This window comes from Pelodiscus sinensis, chromosome 10 (genome assembly GCF_049634645.1).
Source record: "Pelodiscus sinensis isolate JC-2024 chromosome 10, ASM4963464v1, whole genome shotgun sequence".
Classification (NCBI taxonomy): Eukaryota; Metazoa; Chordata; order Testudines; family Trionychidae; genus Pelodiscus; species Pelodiscus sinensis.
The window spans coordinates 38,572,966-38,591,090 of record NC_134720.1 but is presented as its reverse complement, the minus strand read 5'-3'; the positions used below and the strand labels follow the sequence as shown (position 1 = coordinate 38,591,090).

The 18,125-nt window shown below is 46.5% G+C and overlaps 2 protein-coding genes across 12 annotated transcripts in view; one reads left to right on the top strand and one right to left on the bottom strand.

Annotated features, from left to right (window-relative positions):
* The window catches only part of LRRC31 (leucine rich repeat containing 31), a 185,007-nt gene that overhangs the window by 28,599 nt on the left and 138,283 nt on the right, over nt 1–18,125 (top strand). Inside the window, exons 1-3 of one of the 11 annotated variants that reach the window (XM_075937900.1) lie at nt 1,998–2,171; nt 3,009–3,253; nt 3,539–3,835. The exons of the other annotated variants lie outside the window; for them this stretch is intronic. The gene's annotated coding sequence lies outside the window, so the exon portion shown is untranslated. Of the gene's footprint in view, nt 1–1,997; nt 2,172–3,008; nt 3,254–3,538; nt 3,836–18,125 lie in introns of those variants that run through there. 11 annotated transcript variants of the gene reach the window in all.
* Nucleotides 1–18,125, bottom strand: part of SEC62 (SEC62 preprotein translocation factor) — a 36,155-nt gene that overhangs the window by 4,043 nt on the left and 13,987 nt on the right. The window contains exons 4-6 of the mRNA XM_006122867.4: nt 13,428–13,638; nt 7,808–7,900; nt 698–758 (exon numbers count right to left, since the gene is read on the bottom strand). Of these exons, the coding sequence (XP_006122929.2) occupies nt 698–758; nt 7,808–7,900; nt 13,428–13,638 (365 nt within the window). The remainder of the gene's footprint in view (nt 1–697; nt 759–7,807; nt 7,901–13,427; nt 13,639–18,125) is intronic.

Below are 18,125 nucleotides of genomic sequence, written 5' to 3'. Positions count from 1 at the left end.
ACTATATAAGTGGTAGTAATCCCTGATAAGTATAGACAGTACCAAATATATAAGGCATATTGTACACAAGGTCCCCAACAACTGAAATATAGCATATTTAGGCACTTTTTATACTGATAAAAATGTTTATCCATCTACTTTGAATATTTCCAAGGTGCCCATCACCTTAGTGGTTAGGCAGAAAGTGTTAACATAATTCTCTAGAAAGGTGCTACCATGATTTCTAAATTCAGGGAATTTGGGTGCCTTTTAGGACTTTTTCTATTTCCCCATTACACAGCAGCATCTACTGAATAATAGACCAGTGTGTAAATTTTAAAACTGGTTTAGACTATAAAAATGGGAAAAGGTATCAATTATGAGTGTTCAGCACCTATAAAGAAGACAATTTACTAGCCTTAAGTAATTGAAATCTACAGATCAGTTAGCAGTTGTAACAGTAATAGGTGCAAATTGATAAAAAAATATTAATTCTGTGTCTGAATGAGAGAATAAAAAGAAGTCTCACTCTTCTAAGGTTTTTGCCACATGCACCTTTTCTCTCATTGTCATCAAGATTGGAGCAGGTGTCAAATTGGAGCAAAGTATAAATACTAAAAGCTTTGTCCATGAGAGAGAGAGACAGATGTCTCAAGGAACAGATATGCCTGTTTGGTACTACAGCCAATACTATATGTTAACATCTATGCTTACTTACCAAGTACAAGTCCCATGGCAAATGTTTTAAAATGAACTGGGTCATAGATCCACACATATACCTACAATGAGAATAAAAAGGTTAAAATTATCAAAAATCTTTATTTTGGAATATAATTTAAGAGTCATTTCCTCATCTGCATGTTACTTTATTACCATGGTACTATGTTACATTGATTATCAGATGTAGGGGAGCCTGTGCTCGCTGTGTGTGTGGGGGGAGAATGCCATGCTTCTGGAAGGGGGCAGGGCTAGGGCAGCCAGCCCTGCCAGCCAGAGCATATAGCATGGGGCTCAAACTGTGATGGGGCGGTAGAGCCCCACACTCGCGGAGCCCCCTTGGGGGAGGCGGGGCGCTGGAGCAACTGGATATGGCTGCCGGCGTGCCCCCCGACTTGGCCGCGGAGAACGATTTCCGCACGCCCAGTGCGGCTGCAGGGACCAGTGTTGTGACAGGAAGCCGCGGCCCCGCCGAACTGTGAGAGGGCCAGCTGTGACCCCACTGCACCAGGAGGTGAGGGCCGGGCTGGGCCAGCCGGGGAAGAGATGCGGGGGATTGGACGCTGGGGGTGGGCCCGGGCCTAAAAGGGGACATGCCAGGGTCAGCGGGGAAGGAAGTGAGAGGAGACGCAGAGGAAGAGACATGGAGTGACACTGACAGAGGGTCCCGGTGAAGAACCTGGAAAGTGGGGACGACCTGGACGGGAAGATTAGCCCCAGTATGGCGGACCCCGACAACCCCTACACCCGCAACGGAGGGCAAGGTAGAGAAAGGACTCCCCAATTGAGGAGATGGGCAGAAAGGAGGGACTCCCGGCTAAAGGGGTATGCTATTAATGTGGCCAGAAGGGGCACTTTCGGAGAGAGTGCCCCTTGATGGATTGCACATTCAGCTGACTAGCTAGCCCTCAGCCTGGGGTGGACGATCGGCGGCAAACCAGACCGATGATCGTCATAAAGGTTGAGAGGCCATGATAGATTCTGGATGAGGAAAAACAATGATACGAGCGGACCTAATCAGAGGGAGCGGCTGACAGGAGGACTGGTCTGGACGCAGTGTATACACAGGGATGTGCGGACATACCCCACCGTCTGGGTCACAATCCACGATGGACAGAGGGAAAGCAGGTGCAAGGTCGCGCTCACCCCAACCCTTAATTACCCGGTCTCGTTGGGACAGGCCCAGATTTGAACAAGCCCTGAAGTGATGGAGCCAGCAGGACCTCCGGAGAGTCAGAGAAAGATGGAAAAACGACTCTTGCCGCCCCAGGCTAGAAGATGGCGGAATCCCAGGATGGTGCTGGCCCTGGGCCCTCGGGGCAGCCAAGACTCCCTTTGATTTGGAGAGTACAGAGGGGGATTTCCTACAGCAACAGTGGGAGGATCCCATCTTATGATGTGCCTGGGAACAAGCAAAGACTTCCGACTGAGAAGATGGTCACGAAAGCCACGTGTGCCAAGGCCCATGCTTTCAGGTACACAATGACTGCTTATACCACATGTTGAGAATGGAGTGGGGCAAGGAGAGGAGAGAAAGTTACTGGTCCCAGGACAATACAGGAAATGAGTCCTGGAGTTGGCCCCCGCCAGCCCAGGGGCAGGGCACCTGGGGTGGGAGAAAACCCAGCAGAGAGTACTGCAGTGGTTCTTCTGGCTGGAAGTTTATAGGGAAATCCGAGACTTTTGCAAATCGTGTCGTGAATGCTAGCAGACCCCCCCCTCCCCGGACTAGGATCCCAAAGGCCCCGTTAATACCCCTCCTGGTGGTCGGAGTACCATTTGAAATAATAGCACAGATATCATGGGGCTGCTGGAACGGTTGGGAAGGGGCCACCTTGTGATAATGGATTACGCGACCAGTTATCCGGAGGCCATACCCCTGCAGCAGGTGATGGCCCTGGTAATCGTGGACCAGCTGGTAAAAATTTTCAAGAGCAGGGCTTCCGCGAGAACTATTGACTGACCAGGGGACTAACGTAACGTCCCGCTTAATGATGGAACTATGTCATATGTTACGGGTTAAGACATTACAGACCTCAGTCTACCACCCCCAGTCGGATGGTTTGGTCAAACGATTTAATAGAACCCTGAAGTAAATGTTACGGAAGTTTATACAAGAGGCCTCCCGGGACTGGGACAAACTACTCCCGGATCTGCTGTTCTCCATCCTGGAGGTGCCCCAAGCCTCATTATGGTATTCACCCTTTGAACTACTCTATGGGCGACGGCCGTGGGGTATATTAGACTTAGTAGAAGAGGGATGGGAGGAGCAGGAATAGCCAGTTCAAGGCTCCATACAGTATGTCTTGCAGCTAAGAAACAGGCTATAGTCATCGGGGGCCTTTGCCAAGACCAATCTGCTTGGGACCAGGAACACCAGGCGCAGCAGCACTACAACCAGAACACCCAGATGCACGTATTACAGCCAGGGGACAGGGTCCTACTCCTATTACCATCCTGCGAATCCAAGCTGTTGGCCAGGTAGCAAGGCCCTTTTGAAGTCCGATGCCGAGTGGGCGACGTGGACTACGAGGTGCAGTTATCGGACGCCTCCGAGGTAGGGCTGGGGGCGGTGCTGGCCCAAGAAGTGGGGGGGAGGGGAGAGGAGTGAGCACCCTGTGCTGTATTTGAGCAGGAAACTATTCCCACGGGAGTGTAATTATGCCGCCATAAAAGAGGCCCTCGCAGTAAAGTGGGCTATTGAAGTACTCCATTACTAACTTTTAGGGGACTGCTTTATCGTGGTCACAGATCATGCACTGCTCCGATGGCTTCAATCTATGAAAAGTATAAAACCTGCAGCTCATGAGGTGGTTCCTTACTGTTTCTACGTGGTCCACAGGCTGGGGAAGATGCACCAAAACGCAGACTGGTTGTCGCACTGGGAGGAGAGCGAGGAGACGCGACAAAGGAAAAGACGGTTTGACTTGAAGGGGAGGTGTGTGATGGGGCTGTAGAGCCCCGCACTCGCGGAACCCCCCCGGGGAAGAGGGGCACTGGAGCGACCGGATATGGCTGTCATCATGCCCCCTGACTTGGAAGCTGCAGCCCTGCACAAATGGGGATGAAGGCACAGGGCCCAGAACGCTCAAGGCCGTCTGTAACCCCATTGCCGGGATACTGGATGCTGCGCTAAGAGGTGAGGGGCAGGCCGACTGGGAGAGAGATGCAGGGGATTGGATGCTGGGGGCGGACGTAGGCCCAAAAGAGGGCACGCCGGGGTCAGCGAGGGAGGAAATGAGAGAAGGCGCAGAGGAAGAGACGTGGAAAGTCACTGTCTGAGGGTCCCGGTGGAAGAACCTGGGAAGCGGGGACGACCTGGACAGGAACTTCACCAGTGAGTGAGCTGTCAGAAGGAAAGGAAGTGACCCAGGGTTGGGCTAGGGAAGTAAGCCTGCAGACTGGTGAGTTAAGAGTAACGCCCTGCCAGTCAGGTCAAGGGGAGGGAGAGTGTCCCCCTGACCTTAGGGCCCTGGGTGGGGACTCGGAGAGAGGGCAGGCCCGGATCCCCCTTCCCCTCCCTGTGGGAAAGCCTAATCAGGATATCCTATTTAGCAGTGCAGGCTACACCGGGCCCCGGAACGGGGACATCTAACTGGGTGGTGGTGCTCGGTACCCTATCACAGGAACACATCATCCAACAGTGATTCTATGGGCCTGGGACTTCAGTTGCCGCAGCAGCAGCCGGGAGCCTTAGGCCCTTTAGAATCACTGGGCCCCAGAGCAATTCCCCCTTTGCTGTCCCCAACACCCACATCACAAGCCTGACCAGGTGCAATTCCAAGTCAGCTTGGAACCATGGCACAGCACTGTGGTGAGGGGCACTGCAGTGCTGGAGCTTCTGTATTTTTGGATGAGATATGAAGCCAATGTCTATGTCAATTCCGCTCAGTGAAGTAGCTGCCAAAGGCAGATATATAACCTTGCGACTACTACTCCTGAAGCCTGTTTTCTCTATGAGTTCACATTAGATAACAGATTCGGGGAATGGGAAATGAAAGGCAAAAAAAGCAACTAATATTCCCAAAAGGAAAAAAGCCATACACTGCTTTAGGTGACTAGAGTCACCCAGGAAAGAGATCTGAGTGAGATAGGAATCTCAAATGAAGACAAATGTAGAAATAAATGGAGCTAAGGGAGATAAGATCAGACAAATAGTAATTAAGAGCAAAAATTTATACCACAGCACAATGTCACCTTAACCCCCATGCTTGCACCATATTGTACTAGGGATGTTAAACATCAAATAATTGACTAGTTTGAGTAACCTCAAGAATTCTTATCAGTTAGTCAACTATTCTGTAGTCCCTGGGGGCAGGGCTGGCAGCCAGCATGCTCCAGCCTCACTCCTGAGGAGCCCCCTGACACTCCACGCTGCTGCCTCTGTATCAGTGTGCCAGGTGGGAGCTGGTCTGCGAGGGGAGCCAGTTTAAAAAACAGCTCACCTTGTGGACCGGCTGCCTGTCGCCCACTGCTGCTACCTCTGATAAAGCAGCAGCATGGGGTGGCAGAAGCCTCTGTCTCGGGCTAGGGAGGTCGATGCAACCCAGAACTGAGCTGGGCAGCCCGCCTCCTAATACACTTTAAATGCAGAACTGCATCAGGGGTAGGAGGTCCTGGACCAGTTTCAAGCTAGGACTGAGCCAGAATGCTGGCCAGCCTGCTAAAAAAATTACTGCCATGTGTGTGTGTGTGCGGGGGGGGGGGGGGAGGGGGAGGAGGAGGAGAGAAGGGGAATGCATGTATAGCATCAATCTATAAGCTTTTGCTTATCGGTTAATCAGTTACACTATTACATCCCTACATTGTACCAACAGTGCTCGGGGGAAACTTACACAATCTACTTGAACCAGGAATTCACTCGCCCTAAAGCAGTGGTTCCCAAACTTTTTGGCATCATGCCCCCTTTTTGATTTTTGAGAAACCCTCATGCCCCCCCCAAAATAGCAGAAAAAGTTGAGGGGAGGGAGAAAGGAACTGACCGGGGACGAAAAATAAAAATAGCAGCAAAACTTGGGCGGAAGGAATTGACTGGGGGGTGGAGAGGGGGACTGGGTCACCTCGCACCCCACCTGGAATTTCTTCATGCCCCCCCAGTTTGGGAAGCCATGATCTAAAGAAAACGCTTCTTGTCAAAATGTGGAGAACTTTTAACTAGGGATGTAATAGTGTAGTTGATTAACCAATAAGCAAAAGCTTATAAGGTTAATGTGACTACACACATTTCCCTCCCCCATCCCTTGCCAGTACATTTTGTAGCAGGTTGACCAGCTGCCCGGCTTAGTCCTGGCTCATGCCGGGTCCGGGACCTACCCCTGCTGTGGCTCTGCATTTAAAAAGTGTATTTGGAGCTAGGCGAGCAGGCAGCCTGGCTCAGTTCTGGTTTGTGGTGGGTCCAGGAGCTCAGATCACCCCCAGACAGGAGCTGCTGCCACCCCGCACTGCTGCCTTTTTATGACAGACAGCCAGTCTGCAAGTGGAGCTGGGTTTTAAACTGGCTTCCCTTGTGGACCACCTCCCACCTGGCACTCTGTGCTGCTTCCTCTGATACAGGTGCACGCGGTTGTTGGAGAGTGTCACAAGTCATATGTAGGCCTCCAGGGGTTAAATTTGTATCCCTCTAGGCCAACCATGAACCCTGATGGCAAAAATACCAGGGATAAACAACATGACCTCGGCTCTCAGCTCCGGGCATTGGGCCAATATGCGCACACCCAGTAAACAACTGTAGTATAACTAGTGTAGGGAGTCCCGTGTCCGGTGAGTCTCCCAGGGACCTAGACCTCGGAGGGTACCCTGGATTCCCTCAGCTGGAGCCACATCCACTGCAGTCTGGTGCGAGGTGACAGGAACAGGACTCCCCACAGACTGAAGGGGCGTAAGCATTTCCAAATGCCTTACTGGTGTATTAGTTTGCAGTAGCTGTGTAACCATCTGGCAGTATTAAACCTGTAATAGTAGTGACGTAGTGAGATTAATAAAAGCAACTATCTCTAATCGACTGTCTTGAAGCGAATCCATAATCCTGTTGGGCCCTGGCCTTATGAGTTGATAGAGGGCTTGATAATCTCTTCACCCTCCAACTTGCCTGGTCCTTCTCAAGTGATACAGAGGCAGCAGCACGGAGTGGCAGGAGGCTCCCCGGGAGCAAGGCTAGAATACACTGCCTGCCGACCCCACCCCAGGGACTCTAGAATACTAAACTAACAAATCAGAATTCATGTGGTTACTTGATTATTCAATTAATCGATATGTAACACCCCAACTTTGAACTAATACAATTAATGAATGTCATTAAAACCAGATAGCATCTTTATCTGGCGGTGAAGACTCAAGATACTGGATAGCAGTAGCCGTAACTTTCATAGCTGAAAAGAAAGTAACTGTTACATCAACTGCATACCAGACATATACAAACTCATTACTGTAGGTACTCACCAATTTCCGTTTCTTTTGCTGTATATTCTGCAGGATAGGCAGAGAACTGGGGCCAGCCATAACAGTCACAGCCCTAATGGGACACTGCTTCGCTGACTGCCATCAGAAAGGAATTTAAGGAAACATTCCAGGGGCCACTGAGACACAGCGTTTGATCTATGTATGAGACATAGTTCCCTTTCAAAAATCACTGAGGAGCACAGGAAGTGCCCTTTGTCTCAAAACGGAAGTGTCAGAGCAGGAATCCCGGCATTATGGTATCATTTGGAGAAGTAAATTGTGCCTCACTTTTCTCCTTTAAATCAAACGGAGAGGGTAAATAACTTAAGGCCACACAGAAATTTGGTGGCAGAACCTAATTTAGAATTTTGGCATGCCTGACTCCCCGTCTTATGTTCAGATGAGGCTTTTAGATGGCAAGATACCTTGGACTCGCTTCCCTGTAACTGAATTTGAAGCTCCAACTTTTGTTTAAAAATACTTCAATGTAGCAGGACCTCCTAGCAAGAGAGTTCAGCAAGTTCCGACCCATTATGGTAACTATTGAAAGGACAGGAAGGAACCAGTCTAAAGAAATTACTTGGTTTCAGTATTTTACTGTCAATGTAGTGGTCACTGATAACAAATGTAGGAAGTGTAGAAACACACAATTGTAGTTACACACAAACCTCACCTCATTTCCATCCAGGAAAAGTTGATCTTCATGTGGCTCAAGTTTAAATTTTCTCTTAGTATCCTTTTTCTTGGGTGTTCCTGGGCTGTCATCCTATGAACATGTATCAAGCATGAAACAGAGGAATAATTAAAAGTGAATTTAGAGCCTATAAAAGGCCCCAGATTCATAGGTCCCAAACTGAAATTCTGGCTGCATCCATATATCACTATTACGAAGTTGCTTACGGGTGCTGAACAGGACTACCACTGCAGAAGCACTCATTACTAGCCAAAATTTCAACCTGGGACTTCCATTTCTACACACACAAATTTGGTGCACTGTCTTACGTATGTACAAATGTTAATATAGCGGTGTAACACTCTGCACCTCAAAAGCAGTTTCTTGGAACTTCACCCTGGTCACATAAGATATTTTTCATACAAAAGTATGCTATGCAAGATATAGGAAAGATCATGATTTGCTGAAACTGTCAAAAGTATGTGTATTGTTAGGTCATGTCTACACTGGCAAATATAAAGCACTGGAAGTTACAATGTTGCTCATGGAATGCAGCAGAGAAAATGCTATTGGATATCCACAGTCAGCCACCAGCACATTAGTGTGACCACACTCGTAGCACTTGCAGTACCTTTTGGAGTGGTGCATGCTGGGCAGCTATCTCACTGAGCACCTCTTCCTCTTCTGCCACAGAGGTTTGTGGCATCCTGGGTCCTATCCCAAAGCCCTGTGATGTATTGCTTCACATTTCAGCAACCCTTGTGCTTCTGTCCACATTTGGTTTAATCTTTCAATGGCTTCTGTGCTGTGCACTCTGCCTCCTCAGTGTGCAGGAATGGATCCCCAGCTGTTGATGAAAATGCTGTTAGGTCTCACTAACACATCACATACGGTAGTCGAGTGATTCCTGACTTGCAAAGTGATGAGGAGTCAGAGCAGTATTCTTATGGCATGAGATTTCTTGTGGCATTCATTCACAGAGGTGCTGACCACAGCAGAACATCAATTTTGGGCTTGGAAAACAAGCAGTGAGTGATGGGATCACATTGTCAAGTAAGCCTGGGATGATGAGGAGTGGCTGCAGAACTTTCAGATGTAGAAACCACTTTCATGGAACTGGGTGCTGAACTTGCCGCCACCCTGCAGCACAAGGACACGCGTGAAAGTTGCCCTGCTGTTGGAGATATGTGTCTCAATCACACTGTGGAAGCTGACTACTCCAGACAGGTTTCACTTAGTCGCCAATTTCGGAGTGGGAGAGTTGACTGTTGGACTTGTACTGATGGAGTGTACAGAGCCATAAATCGCATCCTGCTCTGAAAGACTATGACTCTGAGCATGAAATTGTGAATGGGTTTGCATGGACAGGCTTCCCAAATTGCAGAGGGATAATAGAGGGTACGCATATTCCAATTGTGGCACCAGACCACTTAGCCTCTGAATACATTAATCGCAAGAGGTATTTCTCCCTGGTTCTGCAAGTGCTTGTGGATCAACATGGGCATTTCATGGACATTAATGCAGGCTGGTCTGGAAAGGTGCTGGTCTGGAAAAGTACACATCTTTCGGAACACTGGCCTGTTCAGGAAGCTGAAAGTGGGAACTTTCTTCCCAGTCCAGAAGATCACCATGGGGGAAATGGAAATGTCCATTCTGATCCTTGGAGACCCTGTGTACTCCTTAATGCAGTGGCTCATGAACCCATACACAGGGAACCCTGACAGCAGCAAGGAGAGGTTCAACAGGCTGATCAGGTGGAGAATTACTGTGGAGTGTGCTTTTGGCTGTTTGAAGGCCTGCTGCCAATGTTTGTTCAGGAAGCTGGACTTGGCTGATAACATCCCCATGAGCTGTACCCTCCATTACATTTGTGAAGGAAAGGGTGAAACCTTTAATCAGGGTTGGATTGCTGATGCACAGCACCTGGAGCCTGAGTCTAAACAGCCCAAATCCAGGGCTATTAGAGGAGCACAGCACAGTTCCATAAGGATCAGGGATGCCTAGAGGCAGCAATTTGGTGCTCAAAGCCAGTAAAACTTGTTGCTGTGTAGGAGAGTGCAATCGCTGTGATGCTAGGTGGTTACTCTTAGTGGTCTGTGTGCAGGATTTAGTGCTAACACTGATTATAGCTTTGCTGGGGTATGCTTTCTTGCTTGCATCTAATGGAATAAAGATGTCTTCAAAACGTTAATTTCATTTATTATTAAACACAGTAAACTTAGACCACCCATGAAGCATGAAACAAACATCTGCACTGTGGGAAACAGAGAAGGAATAAGGATGGAGGAAGGAAGTTAGGTATGCCCAAGAATTTCACAGCTTTGTATATGTCCACAGTTCATATGCAGTCCCACTGTCTAATATGCTGTTTAAGGAAAGCTGCAGTTCATCAGGGCTAAGCTGCATGCAGACTGCTGTTGAGTACATTGGCAGCCTGCAAGAGTCTGCATGGATGGAGGTTGGGCAGGCAGATGTTGCATGTAGCGAGTGGCACCCAGGGACAGAGTGGTGCCCAACTGCATTGGTGGGGACAGACGAGTGTATAAGAAAAAGTTTTGGGACACAGGGCTGCGGGGCAGGGACAGGGTGGTTGTGCAGCTACTCCATCTACAGTGCTAGCAGTGTCTCCAGCATGTTCACTTGCTTCTCTATAATACTTAGGAACCATTTCTGTGTTCTCTTTCCATTCCCTCCTGTCCCTGTCCCTCTACTCCTGCAATTTTTTATGTTCAGCATCTGCATTGCTCAGGATATCTCGCAAAAACTCCTCTCCAGTCTTTTTTGGGTGCTTCTGTGACCATCTTCGATGCTCTGCAGGAGTTAGAACTTCCTGAGACTGGCATGCCAAGGCCGGCTCTATCAAGTGCAAAACTTCAACATGTCAGAAAAGGCCCATTGTTAATGGTAGACACAGCACTGTCCGAACCACTTTGAAACACTTGTACTGTCCACATACATAGTACGGCTTGTCCTGGAGCAAGCATATATAACATGCAGGAACCCCTCCATGATGAGTCACCATTAAGAGCATGAAAGGTGCAGCGGGGCAGGAGAAAGGGCTGGGAAAACCCTTGCTGCAGCCTGAGAAGGGTGGCACAGCAGCTGCATGAAGCTTTTGATGAGGTCTGTGAGGTAGATTACTGAGACCTCAGAGATTGCATCAACAGTCAGTTCACCCTCTAACTCAGTGTTTCTCAAACGGTGAGACATCTGTAGGGGCTCCGCAAGGTTGACAAACTGGAAACATCAATAGGCACAACACATACAATCAGTGGACTGCTGGGACTCCGCATAAATTTTTACGCATGTAAAGGGCTCCAGAGCCCAAAAAGTTTGGAGAACCGCTGATCTAACTGACACTCTGCTAATAGCATCATCACACAGAACCCAACCTCCTTTCTGTAACCCTCCCAGCAAGTTGCTTGAGTGCTTTCCCTACTTACCAGCTGCATCATCCGCAGCTTCCAAGGGCTGCAAATGGCTTGCCTCTTCAGTAGTACAAAAAGGCTCCTGACTGCAAGCCTCTATGGATGTTGAGTCCTCTGGCTCTGTGTCCCTTTCCCCTTCAGCACAATCAACTGCCTGCAACTTCCTCCTTCTGTCTCAGTCCACACTAGATGCCCCCTGACCCATGTCTTTCGGAGTGGAGGTGAAATCACTTCCAAGTTTATCATCGAGCACTTTGTAGTAGTTGCAGGTTGTAGGTGCAGCACCAGAGTGGCGGTTTACTTCACATGCCTTGTGGTAGACATTTTGCAGCTTCTTCTCTTTGACCCTATACTGCAGTGCATCCCAGTCATGGCCCCTTTCGATTATGCATCTAGAGATGTGCCTGTTGATATCACAATTCCTACAGCTGGATCACAGCTTTGACTGGACTGCCTCCTCTCCCCAAATGCTGATGAGGTTTAGTACCTCAGCATGGTGCCGAGTAAGGTATTTCCTGATGCATGGAACAGGCAAGGCCAGCTGGAGAGGTGTGCTGAGAACATACCACGTCGCTAAGCACACAAGAGGTCTTTCAAATTTCAAAAAGAGCACAAAGGTGGCTCTTGGTCACCTGAGCATGGCAGTAGAGTTCAAACTGATGACCTGAGTGGCCAGTCAGGATGCAGTATTACACCACAGTGTCCACACTGGCACCCCAGTGTATTATCCAGAGTGCAGCAGGCTCTATACTTCTCACAGACATGGGGCTTACCTAGAGCACACTAGGTGTGGAACTAAAGCACACTAAGTGCCTTGCCAACGTAAACACCATGAAAGTTACAGTGCTGATTGTTGATTTACTCCACAGGAACTTGCCAGTGTAGACTTGTCCTGAGTGTTAACAAAGTTATGAAATTTTGCTGCATAGCTCTTATTGAAATATGTTGCAAGTTTTGAGAGTCATACAATGCTAGTTCTCAGGAGATAAGAGAACATTAAAAAGCAGAGGAGTGGTAAACAAGAGTTTTACAATGCTGTAAGAATGTTGCACAGCATTACACAATGAGGGATTGCTCAACACTATTACTCAGCAAAGACCACCAGGACATATTTGGGCTAGGGATGTTAAAATGTGTTTATTTAAGTAAATTTTAGGAAAATTTCAGTAGTTGCATGTTTACACACAGAGGGGGGGGAGTAGGTGTGTGCACAGGGAGCTGCCTGCCCCTGTCGGACTGTTGCCTCCGATACAGAGGCAGCAGTGTGGTTGGGGGTAGAGGGAGGCAGAAAGAGCCGGCTCTCTGCGTGTACTGGTTCCTGCCTATCCCCCCACATTGCTGCCTCTGATACAGAGAGATACAGAGACAGCTGTGGGGAGAGGGCTACTGTGAAGACAAAGACAAACTGAAGAGACTAATAAAATTTAAGATTTAGACTACACTTACTTTTTTGGAGGGGGAACTATCGCTCACCTTTTGTACTTAAAATCTGTTTTATATCTTACCTAAAACTGTGGTCTGCTTGAAGTGCTTCAGAAATCTCAGTTCGGTTTACAAAGACAAGTGTGTGTCTTTTTCATATTGAGAAAGTCGCAGACTGGGTAATAAACTTACACTGGTCAGACTTCTGACTAAGGCAAGATGGTATATTCTGGAGCACAAGGTTGGGGGTTGAGAGATTTGCCGGTGCTTCTCTCTGAGTGATGTGAGTGGCTTTGGGAGCATTCAATCTAGCAGGGTGTGGGGCTCCACATCACAGCAGTGCCTGGAGAGGTATGCTGCTTGTCACTAGCAAAGCACCGAGACAGACAGCCCAGGCTGGAGAGTTAAGGGGGCACAATGATACCCGAGTTCCAAGTTGTACCCCCGGGATCCTGTCACAACTGGTCCAAAGGATCACTGCATATTCCAACAAAAATACAAATGTGTTTTATTTATTAGTGTAAATTCTATCTTCTCTATCATTATATAAAATGACAAGGTGCACAAATGGAGGCCAGGTTGGACTCCCTTGGAAGATTTAGGTCCAGACAGTTAAAGAAATAAACATATTTTAAAGCCCAAAGAAATAGAATAGCATGGAGATGGTATGTTCAGTTATGGATCAAATGACCTTATCCTTTAAAAACAAGGTTTTTCACATAATTAGTATCTAAGAGTTTTGACTGTCTTCTTTTTTGGGTTACACTCACCTTCTTGCATTCTTCTCTCTCACCATCCTTTCTCTTTTCCTTCTCTTTGTCTTTCTTAGTCTTTTCATCTTTGCCACTTTCCTTCTTGCTCTTTTTCTCATCTTCTTTGCCACTCTCAGTCTTTCCTTTCTCCTTCTCTTTTTTTGTATCTTTATCAGGCTTCATTTTCATCACTTTCAATGCGCGGTGGAAGAACTGTTTCTTTAGGAGTCTTACAATAAAAAGATTACATTACTAAATCATTTAGGAGTTATTAGTGTGCTTATATGTTTATAATGCAAGTATGTTATTGGATATCTGTGACAGCATAAGGCAAATGCAGTATCACACCACGTAGGATTGGTTATTAATACACACAGTGGGCCTGATTCTCCTCTGCCTCACACCTGTGTACTTTTTTGGGCATAAAATCTCTACCTTCCCTGATTTGGTTCCATCTGCAGAAATATAAATGACAACACTAGATGCAAGGGAGTGGAAAATCAGGCCCACTGTTTAATTATTTTTCTTACACCCTCTTATTTGATACATTTCCTTTCAACATTTCTCTTTATTACGTATCAACATTTTCCACAGCAGCAGGATATAAGAGAAGTGGACCTACAACTTACCAGGCTATCTGGTTCAGAGTTGCAGGTTGATAAAGTTGTACTACAGGAACCAAGGTAACACACTTAGACAACCACATTCTGTGCTGTTCCAATCAGAAACTTGGTGCAAAGTGAGGAGGAAATGGTTAGGGAGACTTTTACAGCTGTGAAACCAAGCATATGCCAACTGAGATAGCCAAAGCACTCAATACTATGGTCATGGCCTCAGCCACCATAAGGGCATGTCAGGCTGGAGCAGAAGGCGGCAGAGATTAAAACACCAGAAAATCTGGCCCTTATTTTGTGTTCTAGTTAAGTTTGAATTATTGCCCTCACTTCACCCAGTAACTGCATCTCATTATTGTAGAGCAGGTGCCTTTGTCAGAGCTACTTATGGTAAATGTACCTAAATATTTTACAGGGAAAGAAATTAGCTGAACTACTCAATTGGAAAACTATATGCAGAATGATATTAAAATGAAACAGAATACAGCTGGAGTCACAACAAAAATTAAACAAAGAAAAGCAAAGTTTCATTCTTTTTTACTTTTTCTTCTTAAAGAAGAGTAACTTTAGTAAAATGTTTACAAAATAGTCTACTTTTGCCAATCTGATCCTAAGATGCATTGCTTTCAGCCTGACCCTTCAGTTCCTATGTACACAAACTTCCACTAAAGTCAGTGGGAATATTTAATACAAAATTCAGTAAAATCAGGTCCTCGAATCCCTTATTCAAAAGAAAAAAAAATTACTTACCTTACAGTAACTGCAGTTCTTTGGGATGTGCTTTCCAAATGGATTCCACTGTTGGTGCACATGGCTCCTCATGCCTATACAATTGAGTTATTTTGGCCAGCAACATCTGTAGGGGCTGCACCTAGGTCTCCCATTCACCCCCACCTAAGGCATAAGGGTGGAGTAACCCCAACCATCCTTCAGGTTCTTCGCCAAAACAGAATCCCACAGGAATAGGACTAATAGCAAGAAAAGAGGGCAGGGTATGGAATTCACCTGGGCAACACATCTCAAAGAACAGTTACTATAAAGTAAGTACGCTCTTTCTTTCAGTCATTGTTCACACAGATTTCACACTTGGTGAGTAACAATCCATTTGCTTGGAAATGTCCTACTAAAACAAAAAATGCAAAATAACCATATTAAGATAGGCATCCATTCTGGAAGCCTCTGTCAAAGAATAAGTGTCCCCACAATCAGGGTCTGAATCCCCACCCTTCAAACTGATATAAAGGAAACTAAAAAGGCAATTTTCACCTGTTCCCTATACCACTTAAGGACTCTAAGGCTGTGTCTACACTGGCCACTTATTCCGGAAAATCAGCCGCTTTTCCGGAATAACTTGACAGCTGTCTACACTGGCCCCTTGAATTTCCGGAAAAGCACTGACGATCTACTGTAAGAAATCAGCCGCTTTTCTGGAAATACTATGCTGCTCCCATTCGGGCAAAAGTCCTTCTTCCGGAAAACTGTTCCAGAAAAGGGCCAGTGTAGACAGCACAGTAGTGTTTTCCGCAAAAAAGCCCCGATCGCGAAAATGACAATCGGGGCTTTTTTGCGGAAAAGCGCGTCTAGATTGGCACAGACGCTTTTCCAGAAAAAGTGCTTTTCTGGAAAAGCATCCTGCCAATGTAGACGTGCTTTTTCCGGTAATACTTATAATGGAAAACTGTTCCGTTTTAAGCATTTCCGGAAAATCATGCCAGTGTAGACGTAGCCTAAGAGTACTGTGGGCTAAAGTCAAGTTAAGATACGCAACAGTCCAATTTGTAAAAAATTTTTGTGGAGGAAGATGGCTCTCACTGGCCTGAAATCAAACAAGACGTCTGCTTGGCGTCAGTGTGGCAAAGAGCTTTAAGGCTACTTTAACTGAATTGGTCATTTGTTAGGATGATCTTTCCAGGGTTAACCCAATGCTGGGACATGGGTAGACCTGGATCCCTTCTTTCCTTAAGTGAGTTGCTACAACTGCCAAATCCTTAGGGAACAATACTGGTGCTGTGAAAAGACCAGAAGACAGGACTCAGTACTGCTAAGGAGCTAAATTCCCTGTAAGCTGTACGGCAGGATGGCACTGCAGCTGCTAATTGACTCCCACCCACAGGTTTAGAGCTGCTGCACAGAGAGCTTCCTGGTTGGGGAGGGGCACTCTTGCAGCAGCAGAAGCTCCCTATTCTAGACAATGAGCATGCTGATATGAAAGAGGACATATGGGGGAAGGTGTAAGTACATGGCTCAGACAGGAGGGGGCAAGACGGGAGGGGAGTTTGGAGCATGTAGTAAGTACAGTACAGGACTCAGGAGAGGTCTGATTACAACAATCTTGATTACAACAGCTGGATTTGCCTGCAGCTTCTTGTGAGGTAACTCAGCACGCTCCTCTAACTTCCCGGTCTGGGAGGGAGGGAGCAAACTGCATGGAGCTGATCAGAGAAATGGGGGGCAGTGCTGGCATCTGGGCAGTGAGGTGGGCACAAAGTGGAGTGTGGTTGGGGGGTCTTCACTTGTTTCCTCTGTGCTGCAGGCAGCAAGAGTCAAACCCTGTCTGCCTTAGCACAGCAGCCCTAGCTGGTCTGCAGACATAGGACTCCCTCCTGGGCAGGGCTTGGAGGGCAGGGGGGCACAGGAGCAGATTGCATGGCGGCAGGTGCAGAAAAGAGGGAGTGGGTGAATGCTGGCATCTGTGCAGTGAGGCAGAGACAGGGGAATTTGTTTGAGGTGTCTTAACTTGCTCCTATCTGGACTGCGGGCAGCAGGCCAGACTGTCTGTCTCAGCACAGCAGCCCTAGTTGGGCTGCAAACATAGGACTCTCTCTTGGGCTGGGACAGGCTGTATGGGGTGGTGCCAAAATTTCAGATGGGTTAAAAACTTTTAAACTGCTTTTGAATTCTGAAACAAAAAGGTCTAGCTCATGACATTTGTATGATTACATTTCAAACAAAGTTCACACAGGTGTTAATGGCTTAAGGTAAGAAAGGAAAGAATTCTTTTAACAGAATATGTTTTAGTGTTGTAGATATTTGCAAACTCTGATCTTAATGATTTTTTTAAAAATCCTGTGTCACTAGCTAATACATGGTAAATTGTTAAAACTGGAAGAACTTTACCATGGATCCTGTTTAATTTGTTTGGCCCTTCAATTGGAGTTGGATTCTAGACAAGTGCTCTGGGGGCTTCTACTCTTTGAGTTAGTGACACACACAAGGTGAAAGTTTCAAACCAGAACTTTTATCTGTTTTACAGATCTTGGTTTCATTTGCATAGCATGGATTCTAAACATTCCCCAGAGAAAGTGTATAAGCCTGATTGAATGTTTTTCACTCTCCTTTCCAGTGTCAGTAAATATTGAATTAATATTTTTAAGGAGTGCATGAATATTTCTAGTTCACTCATAGATTTGTTTAGCATCTTAAGGCTGTGCGTATTTTTTAGACTTTTACTTAATGGCCATGTCTTTGATTTATTTATATATCTATTTGCAGTATGCCCCATTTTGGTGTGTTTACTAGCTTGAGTTGTTAGAAAGGACCATAATACATGTACTCCAAAGGTAATGTTAGTTTTCTTAATTTGACTTCATATTAAAAAAACATCTTATGCATTGCTCCTTGTTAGTTATCTCTTGTTTTAATTAGGGCTATCAGTTGACCTGTGTTAAAGTTCTGATTAACACAGGACAGGATTAATACGTTAATTTTTAAACGCATTAATCACAAGTATTAATGCTGCGCTGACCCTTTGAAATGCCGCTCCAGTGCTTTAAAGGGGCAGCACATTAGGAGCCGGGGATCAGCGGGGCACTCCAGAGCATGGGGTTCTATCGCTGACCATCTTAGCTAAAAAACACTGATGGACCTGCCATCCATGAACATATTATGATGCTGCCACCTCCATAATTTATGGAAATGTATTTTTGAATATGATTATGCAGAACTCGAATATGCTTTATGCACAATAGGGTATGTAACACATTATTCAAGAGCTTGTAATTCCCAGAATGTGTATATTCTATTTGTATGCATGTATCATTCTTGTATGTAAAGTTAGAAATATGAAGTGTAAAGCTGTTTAATAATCTAGGTCTTCTAGGGA